General features: G+C 34.3%; 1 protein-coding gene across 1 annotated transcript; it reads right to left on the reverse strand.

Moving 5' to 3' along the window:
- Window positions 1-2,117: 2,117 nt before the first annotated feature.
- Window positions 2,118-14,315, reverse strand: LOC128991804 (zinc finger CCCH domain-containing protein 10-like). The gene is made up of 3 exons (XM_054414996.1): window positions 14,149-14,315; window positions 4,792-5,911; window positions 2,118-2,691 (listed from the first exon to the last, which is right to left on the reverse strand). Exon 2 carries the CDS (start codon window positions 5,885-5,887, stop codon window positions 4,799-4,801), a length of 1,089 nt encoding a protein of 362 aa, XP_054270971.1. The 5' UTR covers window positions 5,888-5,911; window positions 14,149-14,315; the 3' UTR covers window positions 2,118-2,691; window positions 4,792-4,798.
- Window positions 14,316-17,060: the final 2,745 nt, after the last annotated feature.

Raw genomic sequence — 17,060 nt, forward strand, 5'->3', positions numbered from 1 at the left:
AACCTCATGTTAGTTTATTTTGGAATTTTACAACTGTTATAAAAATATGAGCTCTTAACGTTCAGGAGTACCGGTACAAGACGTTTTGATTAAAACACAATTAACAACCCCTACAAACATTACACAAAGTAAAATCACAAGTTCTTGTTGACTTTTTTCTACTGATCATGAAAGTTAATTACTTTGTTAAAGCTAAAGTATGTTGCTTTATATTTGTACGCATTTGACCACTGTGATATTTTCAAATTGGTATTTACAAAATATAGTTCTCTCGTGTACCAAATAATCTGTAAGAGAACATGGAGCAGGAGTTCATCATTAGTAGCCTAAGTGTGTTATTTTTATTTTGTTGCTTCATTTTTATATTTTATGTAACCACTAATAAATTTTTGAGGAGAAAAAATGCTTTTTTTGTATTATTGAATAGACATTTTTAATAAAATTGTACTATTCATAAGTGGTGTTATTACTCTGGCCTTTCAAAGTAGGGATGAGCATCGATAGTCGATGTTATAGCGAATTTCCCTATAGGAAAGTAGCTATTACCGTAGGTCTCATGGTAAGACCTAGGCCCGAGACCGATTTACTTCTTCATTTTGATATTTGTATATATGTGTGTGTGTGTGTGTCAATCCGCACGATAACTTAGTTATTTTTGTCCGATTTTGATGAAATTTGGTTCAAAGGTGTTTGGCGTTGTGTTTGTGTTTGTTGTTGTTCAAAGGTGGTGTGGCGAACCAGCATGATCGGACCATGGGAACGGGGTTTTATGGGGTAAAGATTGGTTTTTCTCATTTTTGACCTCCAAAATACAAAATTTCCCAATTTATCTCTGGACCATATTAAAGAGCTTAAAAAACAAATAATTTAGTATATCAAAGATTTTTTGTACAGTTAGGTAACGGAGAAAATTAAAAAAATTGTAAATTAAAAATTCTTATGGAGAATATTGAAAATGTTGTGGTTTGCTTGTTTATGGATATATTTTGATCAAACTTGGCAAATTTATTTAATTTAAACTAAGCTATTAATATTTGACTAAAACTCACTTTATTAGTTTCAGTTTCCTTGTGGCAGCTTTGTGGCTAGGTACTCGTTAAACCTAATGTTATTTAAATAGATTTAATTGAAAATCATTCAGTGAAATGGAAATTCACTTAGTCGGCAGGTTTGCTACAGCGGGGGTATTTCTATCAATGTTCGTAGTGTTTTACATCGATGGTAGGTTACCGACGTTTTTGTTACATCGATGTTTTCGTCAGTCATCGAAGTTTCTCACCAAGTATTGAGATATCGATGTTTTCCGTTACTACTAGAGAGTACAAAAAGCAGACAAAAAAACTGAAAAATTTTTTTTATTTTTTAGTCCTAAAAACATTGATGTTTTTGCAACGATGTTATCTGTACATCCATGGTTGACGTCGTTGTTACCATCGATGGTTAACCTATCGATGCTCATCCCTATTTCAAAGACATGGATTAGATCTGTTGATTCCTTAGCTCCGACACTGAATTTTGAATCAACAGCAACTTACAGTTTGTTATGAAATTGAACAAGATTTGTCTCTTTTACCTTTAACTTCTCTACAAATTATTTTGAGTTACTATGGGTATTTGAATGAATATAAAATTGTTTGTGTGCATTTATGGTATATATTTTCTTAATTTTGTCTAGTGTGGTGAAAAAATGCGTTTGTGCCACGGGCTGAAAGGGTTTTGCAGCTCTTGATCGTTTTTAAAATGATCTTGAGCCGGCAAAAAATATTTGTGTCTTCTATTTGTTCATAAATAACAAGTTTCATAAAGATCAGTTGGAACAATATAAAGATAAACATTTTTATGTAAAAATATAAAATGGCAGATATCTGGTTAAGGAAGCAATTTCGGAAAAAGTCTTATTCCTGATTTTCTTTTCATTTTGACATATAGCACCATTTCCCAGAGTTTCTCTCAGTTGAAGCTGAGTTGTGGATTGGACACCCTATATTTTGATTAAATTTGGCAAGTTATTAACAAAATCCAATGTACCATCTCAAACCTTTTAATTACTTAACCTACTTACTAGCCTATTATCTATTACGAATGTGATAAAAAATTGAAAAACTATATTTGTACTGCAAAATAATTTTATTGGTAAGCAAAACAAAAACAAAACCAAATGTGAAAAAAATGTGTTTAAACATTACAAAATGTAATACAAAATATCTATGTGACAGTACTATCCCTGCTATTACTGCACGTCTTATTTAACATAAATACATATTTTTGTAAGTTATGATAAAATGCTCTAAAATAACAAATCAATAAACACTTAAGAATTTTTTTAATAGTAGCCTATATGATCAGACCTTAAAATAGTTTGTAAAAGCATAATTGTATCAGATTACTATTTTGCACTTATAAATTATTATATTTGTCTCATACAAACTAACTTTAAAATGTGCCAAGACAAAAAAAAACACCAGAAGTCTGTATACTATATAGTATATAGACTTTACAAAGGTAATCCCATACTATGTACAGAATAATGTACTTTAAAATGACGTTTGAAAATTGAGTAGCACACAAAACATCCACTTTCACACATACCCTTAGAACACTTAAATTTTTTCTCACAAATCTAGCCAAAATGTCTTTGGTCATTTCTGGCTCAGGTAGTAAGAATGTGTAAGTTTTTTCTGCGTCACATGCCTGTAACAAGAACATAAATATGTAGTAGCTAATAGGAGAGTATGAATAATCTAATCTTTTGGAGCCTACTATAACTAGGCACAAATTTTCAGAACACATAAAGAAAACAGGAACCCCAAAACAAATTTAAAACCTGATATTTTGAAAGGAAGCTTTTAGATCAGTTAAATGTGATGTATAATTTTTGTTGGTAACAATATGAAGTTGATGACAAAATAAATTGACAATAGAAACATTATTCATTATTATTTATCATTATTTGATTATTTCAAAACTAAATTATGGAAGTGTGTTTTGAAAGTATATTGAGGTATTGACTTTTGATCTTTGTAATTTTCTATATTTTAAAACAAACATATTTAAAATATTGACCACTATTTTCTATTCTTGATAATTAAAGAGAATAGTTATTGCTTCGAGATAAGATAAACAAGTTTTGTAGGCTAAAAGTTGCTCTTGAGTCACTTATTTCATCATTGGTGGATAAACGAACAAGTGTTTACTCTTTGAGTCAGGCCAAAGCTAAAATCATAAAACTTAATTTGAGCTCTATAAATAAAATGGGGCAGTCCCTTAAAGATTTGTGTCTGTAAATTGCATACCCTTTCACACGTTTGTGTTTAATAGAAACCAACATAGGAGTTAACAAATACAACACTCTTATTACAAATGTTTAATGTGTATCCAAAGTAATCAAATGGATAACAGTAAGCTCAAAAGTGACCAAGCTACGCTTACTGAATGAGCCACGTAACAAATAGCAACGCAGCAGTAACCGCATTCGCCATTCACTGCGGACAAAAGAAGGACGACTGGTGTTGTCTCAGGTTAACTAAGACAATACGTTACTTGAGTTAGTGGGTAGGCATATCCTTCCCCAAAATAGTTTATTTTATAAAGTGTATGTTTATCTTGTTGTGAAATATAAATCAAACATTTTGCTATACTGATTCATGTTTTGTTTCTGACTTCCCCTCTATACATAGTACTAGTAGCCTATATGGAGAAAGTATTGTTTTTGTCAACATTTTTGAGTTTGAGTTTTGGGTGGGTTTATTGGTTTTGGGACCCCTAAACCCAAAAAAGTGGGTTTGCGAAATGATTTCCGTGTGCATGTACAGAGCTTAAGACCACACACTGTAGTCCAATACTAAATTGAGTCACACAGGCATTTTTTGGGACAATTCCAATTATTAATTGAAATTTTACCATAAAAACCCATAAAATAACTGAAAAATTTGTATTAAAAAAAGGCTTGACTGATTTTTAATAAAATTTAGTAGGTATATTGTAGCCTTTTTAACTCAAACAAAAGTGTAAAGCCCCATCGCTGTAAAACGTATAGTTCAAGATATTGCACTTGAGTGATTTTACATTTTAATTTTTGGTAAGTGAACTTTCCAGGAATTTTACTTGAATCCAGCTATAGTTATAGGTATGTATGTTACCAGAAAAGAATATAATGCAAGCATTTTAAACATTGCCTGAACTTTTTACACAAAGTTGAAAATAAAATAAAGATATTTGTATAGAAAATGTTTTAGGTCTGTTCGGTTACTTTAGATGAGATTGGCTTATGCAAAAAAAAGAATTAAAACTTCCCTTAGTTCTTTAGAAACATTTATTTTTGTAAATAGTTCAGGTTGGTTTGTTTATTCTAGGCTAGATTAGTTAATGAGAAACAAGGAAACTAAAAAATCAAGTTTGAAAAAGTCCTACAACAGCATATTTTATACTTTACCTGTGGTGCCAACAGGCATTTAATAGAATGACTTGGCAAACTAAATGATGAGTTTAATTTGATGGTTTGCATGATTCATTGCAATGTATAGAATGCCTGATTTATAATTTTATGGTAACACAGCCTACTAAGTTCATCATTAACCCTGACCTTAGACTCAATGTCTCAGCCAATGTTTTTTTCCAACTTACTAAACCAATTCTTAAACAGGTAGCCTAAATGCCAATCCCATAACAAATTAAATAGGCTACCATACTTCTTTTTAGTTATGAATGCTACTTATATTTTTATTTATATAAGATATAATAAGTAAGCCTGGTATAATGTTTATATTTTCCAAATGTTTACTATGGGCGTACCTGAGTCCTAATGAGATATGTTGGGTTGCAGGACTGGTCTGGTCATTATAGGGTAGGAGACAAGGGGTCCGGGGGGTTCGCTCATGGACATGGATGGATTTTGTCCGCTGGGTTGTTGTGCCATCGTCACCACGGCCGGTGGGATCTGTACAGGCGCCATAGACACGGTAGCGATGGAGCACGGCGTGCCAGCGACTGCGGCAATGGAAACAGGCACTGTGGCAACGCTTGCAGTCACTGTGCGAATCGCTGCGTTCATCACCTGGTGGTTTGGAGCCTGCGCAGGCTGCATCTGTGCAGTGTTGGTAATGGTCACTGCTGGTACTGTGACAGCGGTCAAGCTCGCTGCGCCCTTATCATTCAATCTCATCTGTGCATTTTGCTCCAGTAAAAACTCATTGGTCGCTTGCAAATCGTCCACTCGCTTCTTCAGTTCTGCAACCCGCTGTCTTAAAATTGCGTTTTCTTCTTCCAAAACGTACATCGCCCTATCCGATCGCATTTGCCCATTATTAGGGTAGCTGTTGTAAGTTGGTTCTGCTAATCGCCTACGCTTGTAGACTGGCTCGTAATCGTCGAGAACAGGCCTTGTTCTATCGTCTCGCCTACGGTACATAGGCTCTTCATCAATATACGATTGACGCGCAGGAGGCAATCTCTGGTGGTTGCGATTGTTATTAAGCGCTTCAAGTTCTCTCAATGATATATGACGGAACCTACAATTTCTTCTGGTACAATCCCCATTTATATAGTCTTTACATACAGGTGTTGTTTCTCCCATTTTAACTGATAACAGTTCAGCAGCGACCCATTTGTTCCAAGGTTCGTCAAGGATCCTATTAGGAAGTTCTCCTGTTTGCTTATAATGCTCTTCCTCTTCGTCTGAACAGTGTAAAAATTTGCATGGATATCTGAGACACTTGCCATTTTGATAATCATGACAAAATGTTAATATTTTGGATCGCATGCCATAATCTTTTTCCCTTTGATCTGGATGCAAATATTTACAGTCACGGCCTCGGTTACATACATTTCTGAGGAAGTCTCGACAAATCTGTCTCCGGTCATCTCTCCCTCTATCTTCGAAATCGGCCATCTTGGTCTCAGGGAATACTGTCACCTAGAAATCAAGAAAAAGTATTTGGTTTTATAAACTAGCGATTAAATATATAAACTCTAGATTACAGACTTGGTTTTAGGGTGTTGGTGCTACTACACACCAGTAGAGCGAGTAACAAAGCAGTAGCGCCTGACAACTGTTTTGGTAAACTGTTTCGATGATGGCTTTCTGTCACGAGGATGAAATTTCAGCCTTCAGTTAGGCTATAAGAGTTTGTCTGGGATGCAATCATCTACAAACTTCCTCAAGACAGGACAACTTTTATTATTTTATAGCCTACCATTAAACAATAAAACCAGTAACTTAAATATACAAAATGTAGAGTACCAAACGTTGATTTATTGTAAAAACCAACATAATATAACCTCAGTCTAACTATAGACCAAAAGGAAGGCTCTGAATATGAATTACGTCCCTCTTTGGTTCATACTGGTCCTGATCCATTTCTAAAGTTTAATACCTCATATTATTCTAGATGTTTCTTGGCAACTTTTTATAATCTTACAGACTAACTTAATTGCCACATTACAGTAACCTAGAACCTCACTAATTCGAATATCAGAGAATAGACAATTTATTTCGAACTATGGGAAGTTTGAAATTTTGAGAGTTTGATTTATAGTGGTTAGAATAAATAAAATTCAAATTAAGGAGGTCCCAGTTTGAATTACGGCAAGAAAATTCAAATTGTAGAGGCTCGAGTATTGTAGACTCCATCATATCCGGATACCTTTTAACCGGACTACACTCGGTAGAAATTAGATCTCTTTAACAAGACAATTTTTATCAGCACATCGGTTTAACCAGACTAGATCGACGACGGTACTGAAACGGTTTCTTTGGCACGGTGTTGGCGGTACTGAAACTTGTTCTCGTGGGAAAGATTTGAGACCATGTGATCACGTGTTGAAATGCGCTCCTAAAATTAAGACAAATACTGTATACAGTATGCATTTTAACGAGTTTTTGGGGACGTCGGTTAAACTGGAAAACTCATTACCCGCACTGGCCTCGGTTCCGAGGAGTTCGGATAAGAGAGAGTCTTCTGTGCAAATTCGAATTGTAGAGGCTGCATAAAGCATAAAAATCACTTTGAATTATTGGTACATATAGGCCTAATATATTTGTAATTTTTAGCGGTTTTATAAGTGGAACAAACAAACATATTTCTAACTATAGAGGTTTTCGAATTATCGAGGTTCGAATTAGTGAGGTACACAACTTGCAAAAATATATACCTAAATTGATTAAGAAATGAAACTGTTAAAAACTAAGCTAACCAAGAAACCAAACTTGATGTAACATTCAAAAAATCTGTTTGATGTTTCCCATATGCCTTTTCTGTTAACTTATCAAAGGGAATTTCATAATGTTAGGCCTACAGCAAGTTTGGTTAGTTAGTTTAGGCTTAGTTTAGTTTTAAATAAGTAGTTTCATTTTATTTTTGCCTGAATAAGATTTAGCTCTCAATTTGTAATTTAAATTCGTTTGAAGGTATTAAAACAGAATGAGTATGGATAGTATTTTAAAGGAAAACAAATTACTTAATAACGCTCTAATGTAAATGAACAATCTTAAAATATGGTGCTGGGCTGCTGGTTATATTTTGGTCATAAAATGATATTTTAATTTCAATGATAGGCTTTGTTAGTAACGTCATTTTTTGGTTTCCTTGCCGTTACCATACACCTACTTTTTCGATGATAGCGTGTTTAATAGCCTATTTATTTATCGTGTGGAAAAAAATAGTTAAACATATTCAAATTTAGCATAAAATTCTGCACAATTTAAAAACCGGTAGCCTACCTACCTTAAGTTAAATGTGTATTTAACTTGGATATGAACCCATTGTACATATTTTTTCTGATTTTCCGTGTTTAAGTTGGGGTCTCTTCCAGGGAAAACTACCGTAATTTTTTAATTCAGGACGTGTTTAAGTTAATAGTGTTAAAAAAAGGCCTATTAACACTTTTGAATGTGACGTCTGTGATCAAAATAACTTAATTACCGGAAAGGGTCATTCACCAGCCTCAAGCCAATCCATGAAAAGCTAATGTAATTGTTAATAAATTTGAATTTAACTTGGAACATTGAAGGCAAAGTAACTGTAAGGTTTTATTTTATGTGTGATTATAAATTAACAGAATCGTGGATTATTTATAGGCATGCACTGTGGATGTGATACTCCCTGGTGTGGATTAACATCTGCACTAGTGAGTACTACGACTAACCCACAGTTCTATCTTGATTAGACAAATTGGTTACAAGGCAAAAATGTGGTTCGGATTCCACTATAGTAGGTCCCTTAGCTGCCATTGGTTGTAAGGGTGTTAATTAACAGCTGTGTCTACAGACATCCCAAGAACAAAACAACCTGCGCAGAAACGAAAAGATCACGTAGTTCGCGCCGGTAGGTGGGTTCTTTTGTTTCTGGGATGTCTATAAAAAACATGTCGGCCTTAGTCACTAACAAGACTACAAAATCGCACCACTAACTTACACCTAACTTATCTCTAGCCATACGTGGCTTAACCCTTCCCGGACGGGCGAAATCATGATATAGGACAAGGAAAAATTAGAGAAAAAAATAAAAATTAATTTTTCATTTTTGTGTTTTGTTATACATGTATACATAAAATAAACACAGTGGAACACATTATAGGCCTACTGTCAAAATAATTGTTTACTCGTTTTTAATTAGGCTATGCGGATATATCCACTACCCGCCCGCGGATGAGTAGAAATGCAGCGAATATCCGTCACCCGTCTTTGAAGATATGACCATGACAACGTTAGGCAATAATTAAAGAACAATATGTAAACAATAAATAAAGACAACGTAATGTTAGCGCGAAACGTCGAGGGAGGGAGCGTAGGAGTGGTGGTAGGTGCGCGGGTGGGGGTGAGGCGCGGGTGAGAGGGGGGAGTGCGGGAGGGGGTGAGGCGCGGGTGAGAGGGGGGGGTGTGGGGTAGAGCGCAGTCATGGAAAGAGCAGGAAAGAGGCGCCTTGGTACTGCGAAACATCTACCGGTAGTTACGCACCTGCCAGTCTGTCTGAAGAGAAGGCAGATATAACCTCTTCCCGTCCGGAACATCAAAAACCATATGCGGATATATCCGTCACCCGTTCTTTATCACCAAAGACTTAGGCGGACATATCCGTCACCTGTCCGCAAAGGGTTAGAATGCCTAACTTACATTTGTTAGTTCCCATTTCAGAATTATTAGGTAAAGCAATAAGCCATCAGATCTTTCACTTTAAATGGGGATATTTCTAAGCAGTGGGCTGTGAGGCTGATCCAGATTGGTAAAAGAATAAGTTAAGCCAAGCCTAACTTACTTAGGTAGGCCTACTGTGTGGTAACTTACGGTAATCAAAAAGTCGCTAATTTTACAATTCTTTCAAGGTCTATTAGAGGTGTGTGAGTGAATGCTGACCCTTAACTTTTAATAATTAACAAGCCAGATTTTTAAGACCTTATTACTTAACAAATCGGTAGGTAGGCCTAATTATTGCGACGAACATGACCATGGGAACCTATATAGATTTATATATCACCAGAAACTAGATTTTCAGCTGAAAATAACGGTGCAAAAATTTTTCCGAGCTCACAAATATTAACGGAGTTACGGCTGTTTTAAGTTTTATTTACCTTTGTAAGTCTCCTGGCTAGTCTATTTTAATTTACGATATTTCCTCACCAGAAACTTGATATATTATTATCAAATTTATGTAAATTGTAAGTGATTTTAAGTAAATATTAGAGTCACACTAACAATCAATAGGTTAATTGACGCAAACTTATTAATTTCAGCATAATGAACGTTCGGGAAACAAGATAGCTAAGCTGTACGCAGCTACTTGAGTGAAATGGTTAGTGGCGGCGGCATGATGGATTTGACAAAATCCAGTTCTAGTCCAATCCACTCCACAAAATAGGCCAACATTGTTACTTTAACCATGTAGCTTTTATCCCCATTAAAATCCTTATAGAATAAGGATTTTTATGTAGGAATACTTCTAAAGCCTAACAACTTTTATTAAACATACACTAACCAACGAAGGTAGACTTCTCATTCCATTCTAAAATCTGAAGTTTTTTCAATGTCTAACTTAGTTCATGTTGGTGACACTTTAGCGCTAGTATCATAACACTTTGTTAAATATTACCAGAGAATACCACAGTATTATTTAAAAAAATTAGTAATGAACTGTATTTACATTTGGTTATATAACCAGGGGATGAGTGATTGTGTTATTCATTGACTTAAATAACACGTTGATTAGTCTATGAATATATATTATTTTTGTTTTGCTGGTCAAGAAGTTATTCGTATTATTTTTCAAATTAAACTATTCTAAACTAACCTAACCAAAACAAACTTGCTGTAACATAAAATATAAGTATGATGACAGAAAAGGCATGTGTGGAAGGCAAGTCGAACTTTATGCAGATTTGTGACTACATTAAGTCCTTTGGAGGTGAAATCATTATTTCTTTGTGTTTAACACACTATTTTAATGGCACAACAACTGCCTGGGTGTAATATAAATTATCAACTCGGTTCACTATAACCTACACTTTACCTTCCTAATCTAACCTAACTTCAAAACACTTAAAACAGTCACGAATCCGCATAAGCCCGACTTGCCTTCCACACATACCTAAATAAAATCATTCTGAAATAAGTTATTCAGTGCCGTGTTGTTTCTTAGATGTTTGTAGCACATGTAGGCTACTTTGAATGTCTTGATTGACTTATTTTTATTCTCTTCTCTTCAATTTTGTAAGTTAACTTATTTTCATTTTCATTTCAGGTTCAGTAATAGTTCTACGAGTAACAGTTAGTGAGTTAGTCCGTTCCGTAATTACGTAATGTGGCAAGGAGTAGCAGACTAGAATTAAAAGGTAGGACTAGATAAAGGAAATCAAAACGACAAATTATCTTAAGTTACCTAATTAGATATTCATGGCCTCAGAGACATTTTTGCTGTTATTTCCAGGTAAAGAGTGAGTCTTATACTTTAATTACTTAACTTATAATTAACCCTTTGAGTGCCAACGTCCAGGGAACCGGACGTTTTTAAAACGAGCCAAAAGTGCCGACGTCCGGCCGACCGGACGTTTTTAGAACGAGCCAAAAGTGCCAACGTCCGGCTGACCGGACGTTTCGTAATGATCGAACAGTTGTCATAACAACCGAATGGATACTCGGATTCTTTTAAACCATATATTAACATTGAGTCGAAAGTTACTAGATGCGATACATCGATTTTCGTTGGTCGAAATATCGAAAATTCGATTTTTACGAAATTTTAACCTAAAAATCGCCAGATCGCGCTCGGCATTTTAAGCGCGACCTTCGGGAATAATCATCGGCATTTTTTGAGCGTTACTTTTATTTCTCGCCTGGCACTCTAAGGGTTAACGTAATATATCAAGTAAAAGAGAACAGGCATACAAATAGGTTAGGTCAAAAAACAAAGTACTTAGGTAAATACAGCTTAAAACAGCCGTAATATTTGAGAGCGCGGAAAAATTTTTGCACCGTTATTTTCAGCTAAAAATCTAGTTTCTAGTGATCTATATATCTAATTCCGTAAGCCCAAAATTTTACAATGAAATTGTGAGCGAACGGGAGGACATAGAAAGCTGGGAGAGGTCTCATTTTAAAGGTCTGGGCATGAAGTTTTGGGGAAAATTATTCATTTTTCTTAATTATGCACCAAAAGGTCGTTACGTAATAAAATAATTTACATTTAAATAACATGGGAATCCAGGTCATGTCTGCTTTGGTTACTTAAAAACATGTGGTTTATTTAATTTAAAGCATATATATGTACTGTAAGATGTATACTATTATAAAGCTGAAATATAGACTTTTTCCAGGGTCTGGATTAGTTAATGGAATAAGATTAGTTGTGTTAGGTATGCCTGAAAAAAGTGTAAAGTTAGAAGTAATTACTGGAGTAGGCAAAGGGAACATATTTTTCATGCCAAAAATAAAACTAACATCTAAAGATCCTAATATGCCGTTTAAGTTTAGGAATTCAATTCCTATTACGATTAGCTTTCGATATTACTATAAATAAAGCGCAAGGCCAAACCTTCAAAAAGTTGGCATTTATTTGAAAAAACCCCGTGTTTACCCATGGTCAACTTTATGTAGCTTTTAGCCGGTTAACCCTCCGAGTGTCCATAGTTTAGGCCTTAATGTCCACCTATTTTTGGCCCCTTTGCAAGGTTTTATTAAAACGGATCTGAGAAGCTTAAAACAATGTTAATTCTAATGTTCTATATACCATTTTGTTTGGAAAATCATGGGCTTCAATATTATATATAAAACATAAGGAACATTTTTTCAAAAAAAAAATTTTTAGGTAAAAAAAAATATAATTTCGAAAATTTTCAAAAAAAAAATAAGTTCGTGCTCAATGAAATTGTATAAATTATAGGCCTATAAATATTTGAAAATAGCCACTTTGTTCTAAATTTAATGAGGATTACAAATATATAATCATATAGCGAGGTAAGTTATCAAATAAATAAGTTATGAGCGAAAAACGGATTTCAGTACATAGCGTTTAGCTAAGAATGCTTAGCCTAACCATAGCTAGGAATCTGGCTGATAATTTACATCAATATCACTACCTACTTCTTCAGGATCATCAACCAGCACTTCAAAACCACTTAAATCTTCTTATAATGCACCACGTATATCACTACTTTTGATTTTTAACACTAAAACAATGATAAACGTAATAAAACACATCAGTCATCGGTCCGGGGGAACCTAGCTGTTTACAAATACACGCACGTCAGCTGTCTGCTACAATATTTTCGGAACTAAAATGAATAGCGCTTAGAGACAGACCTCTGGAGAAAGCTTAGAATATTACGGAAAGAACGATACCTAACTCGATCCAGTTCAATCCGATTCAGTCAGTCATAGAGCCTTCGCCGTAAACGATGTTTGTGCGTCTTAAAAGCGACGCATGACCCTACACAAAGTGTGTTGTGCGTCGTTTTTATGACGCGTGACACTCGGAGGGCTAAAGTTGCCAGATGATGTTAAAATAGTACTAGAACAAAATAAAGACCAAGGATTCGATTAAAATGGATACTATACTCTGTTGTTTTCAGAGAGATTTTGTTATAATTAGCATTATACAATTTGGAGGATGACATTATCTCTATGTGTTTTATTTAGGTGAATTTGTCTATATTCAAAGGAATTGATAAATATTTAATAAATAGTCATGAAGATTATTATTGAAAATCTTCCTTAGATGTATATCATGATTAGAAAGTTTGTATTATAAACACACTACATGAACAGTCCTTTGGAATCTATATTTTAAACAGAACAGGCATCAAAAAATTGCATTATGCAGGTATGTAATAACTTTTATACATATTATAATATACAAAAATGTTGAACGATAATTCAAGGTAGGGTAACCCATGAGACTAATAATTTGTACAAAATATTTACTAGAATATATATATAGGGGCTATTGCCCCTACAAGCCACTAGTAAACTATAAATCTAAACTATAAAACTAGCTATAATAAATCTAGGCCTATATAGGTTCCCATGGTCACGTTCGTCGCAATACCAACAAATCAAATAATGGCAACACATCCAAGAAGAGATGATTAAATGATGTAACTTACTGTATTGAAAATAAATGCATAGCCTTGGGTTAGGCCTATAAGATTGGTCAAGAGAATATGCTAAACTTATCTTAAGTATAAGTAAAATTACATGTAATTGGAGGGTGTTAGGGCAATAGTGATGTTCATAAGTACCTAAGTCTATCTAACGCACAGAGTGGATGAGCCTAATACTGTACTCTGTAAAGCAATTCCGTTTCTCGAGTAGATATTAAGCTCCTGTTAGGGGTAGGCCTAAGAGTAAGTTACCAAGGTCATTAGGCCTACTGGTCATCAAAGAAAAACATGGACTGCACTCAACACTCAATTAAAAAATCCTAGAAGCAAAACAAGACGCTTGAATCAAAGACTAATTAAGTTATCCTGAATGTGTCTCGGGGTACAATTTCTTAACTGGGCTATGCTAATATCGATTGTTTCTCGAGGCTAGCTAGATTTGAAATATGCATTTAAAGATTATCGACATTATGCCTAAGTTAGGCTAGAGGTGTAAAGATTATACATAACAAACATAATGAAGATACCAACAATTCATCAACCCATGCAATGTATTCTTACCTCAAAATATGTATAAATGGACCCAAATGATTGGGACGAAAGATTTGTCGATAACAAGATCTGAAATAAATTGCTTTAGATAAAATCAGCGTCTAACTCACAAACACTGGCTAGTGGCTACTCCATTTTCTTTTCTTTGTTCATTCATTCCATTCCAATTCCATTCCATTCCATTTCATTATCGCACCGAAGTCGAACAGTGTTGCCACCCTGGACCATTGAGATATAGATTATAACATATAATAATAAGAATCTCTAACAAAGACATCTGAATTTTAGCATAGATTAAATTCTACCCATTCTGTTGGACTTAAAGGTAGCCGTGGTTGTAACCACGGCCGCCTTTAACTACAGGCCGCGGCCTTGTAGAATTGGCAACGTTGCAAGTGGTGCTGTCCAGCCCTGAAAGTCCCATAAGATAACATGGAAAGCGAGTGACACCAGCTTAGTAATTTACGGATTATTTATTTAAATGTAAATGTATGATCATAAATCCATTAAAATATTTAATATAAAACATATAGTGTTCTAAACCAAAACGATTTTAATTGAAAATCTATTCCTACATTCAAACCGAAGTCGTTTTTTATAGCCCTAACCTACTAGCCCAGTGACCAATCGTCCAATGTCCTACTCCTCTAGCCTATCCTATTCTAAAAAATTCTCATTTCAAAACTAGGTAAGTTAAGCCCGGTTTCAGCCTTGTAGTTCAAAATAATTTATCTTCTCGCAACTCTGATTGTCTGTTGGTTAGTAGGCTAGTTAAAGGAAAATGCAAGATTTACTTGACAGAAAGCAGGGCCGTCCAGAAAGCTCACTATAACTTAGTAGCCTAGTAAACAAAAATTCTGATAAGGTTATACCATAGATAAAACATACTCCCTTAGTAGATTTCTCATCCTTATGGAACAGCTGAAGACAATTTTATTGTTAGTTCTGTACGGTTTTCTGTAGAGGTCGTGTTTTGTTTACAATTTGTTTCCCGTTATTACAGCCATTTAAAACCTCGTTTAACCAAATAATACGATCTAATCATAAACAATAACCTGTCCCCTAGTTATATAACCACACAGTAAAGCACAAATCAAGAAATTCACCCTAAAATAATAGAAACAAAATTTCGTCGACACTAGTGCCCAGTGTGGCGTACATGAACTAGACATGAAAAACGAGCTTCAAAATTTACAATGGGATGAGAAGTCTACTTGTGTTGGTTAGTCTATGGTTATACCAGCGAACACATAACAAAATAGAAGCGCTACTCGGAGCGGAGGAGCGTGGCAGTCTGACTAGCCGACGAAACGGACAAAGATGGCGGCGCTAGCCTAGTCCCGGCGTCAGCAACGCGCTGGTCGTCTGCTATGCTTCGAGTCAGTGTTGTTTACATAGGCTTTGTTTAAATGTAAAAATACTTTTGTATAAAAATTACTTAGGTTTTTCTGGAAGTACATTGTCGTATTAGTATATTGTTGGAAATGTCTTAAAGTAAATCGATTGTTTTTACCGTAGTAAATCGATTTTTTTTTATCGCGGGAGAAATTTTTGTTTACAAATATATATCTGTTTAAAAAACATCTTTGTTCACATTATAAATCTGTCATATTAGTGTTATTTTATTTCTTGTGTCACGACAAACACGATGGCATTTTGAACGACATTTTTAGCGTCTTATTAACGATGTTAGCATACGTTTTAAAAATAAACATCACCATAAAGACTATTGTGAGTAAAAATTTTAAAATGCATGGAACTGTTAACAATAAACCTACCAATAAGCCATAACAATTTCACAAATATTGGCTGAGTAGTTTGTTTACAATTAAATTTTAAACTTCAGTGTTAGTGCAGAGTTTCTTAAAAATCGGTACTTTTTAGGATCTTTCAACTATATAAATTTTTCTAGTAAACGGGATTTTTTTAATTTTTACCACGTAAAATGTATTTAAACCAGATTATATTTAATTTTTGTCTCAACAAAATCTGATAGTTCATCTCAAGAGATATTTAGGCTCAAACTCGAGTGCACATATTTATTTCCCCAACAGTAGTCCCGGCGTGTGCAGCGCGCTAGTCGTCTGCTATGCTTGATGAGAATAGTGTAGATATAAAGTTAACGATATTAGTGTAAAGGAAAACAATGTAATTGAGGACTTAACGAACAAAGTACTTGGACAATGTGTAGGTGTAAATTTGTTTCCAAATATTACACATTTCTCAGGATATGAAACAATATGGACAAAAATCATTTTTGTTTCGTACCTAATTAAAATTATTGCTCAAAAATATTCCAATGTTAGAGTTTGCTACTACTGTAAAATAAGTAAGTCTTCACAAAAATAAAATCAGGCAACATCTCAATAAAACTGTAATTTTTCTGGGGCAATAAATTGAGTGTAATTTTACAAATATATTTGGGAAGTTTAATTTAACTTACAGAATTATCTTTAGTTTATCTTGGATGATATTGAAAGCTAATTAGTCCTTAAAAAGTTGTGCTAAACGGTTGAAAATTTTACATAGACAATATATTTGAAAATGTCATTAATATATACAATATTACAGTACAACAGTATAAATTATTAAAACACTGCACGCTAAATGTATAGAAGACGGCCGGCGGTGCAGCGGCGTGGCGCGGAGCAGCGGCAATGGATCCCTTTTGTACCTGATTTTTTAGAAAACCGAACATGATAAAAAATTTTGGTGAATCGTATAGTTAAATTTGGTTATTTATCCACAACTTTCCCGCTGACAAAATTTCTCTGACCAAAAAATAAAAAATTTCCTCGCAATACAACTTTTTCATGTCTGAATTTGAAAAATTAAACTACATAAGTATTAAACATATTTATAACTCAATTACTATCATAACTAATAATTTTATATTAACACCATCGTTTTTCTCAGTATCA

This window comes from Macrosteles quadrilineatus, unplaced genomic scaffold, assembly GCF_028750875.1.
Source record: "Macrosteles quadrilineatus isolate MER2022 unplaced genomic scaffold, UCM_ALF_1.0 Scaffold_4__1_contigs__length_99947679, whole genome shotgun sequence".
Lineage (NCBI taxonomy): Eukaryota > Metazoa > Arthropoda > Insecta > Hemiptera > Cicadellidae > Macrosteles > Macrosteles quadrilineatus.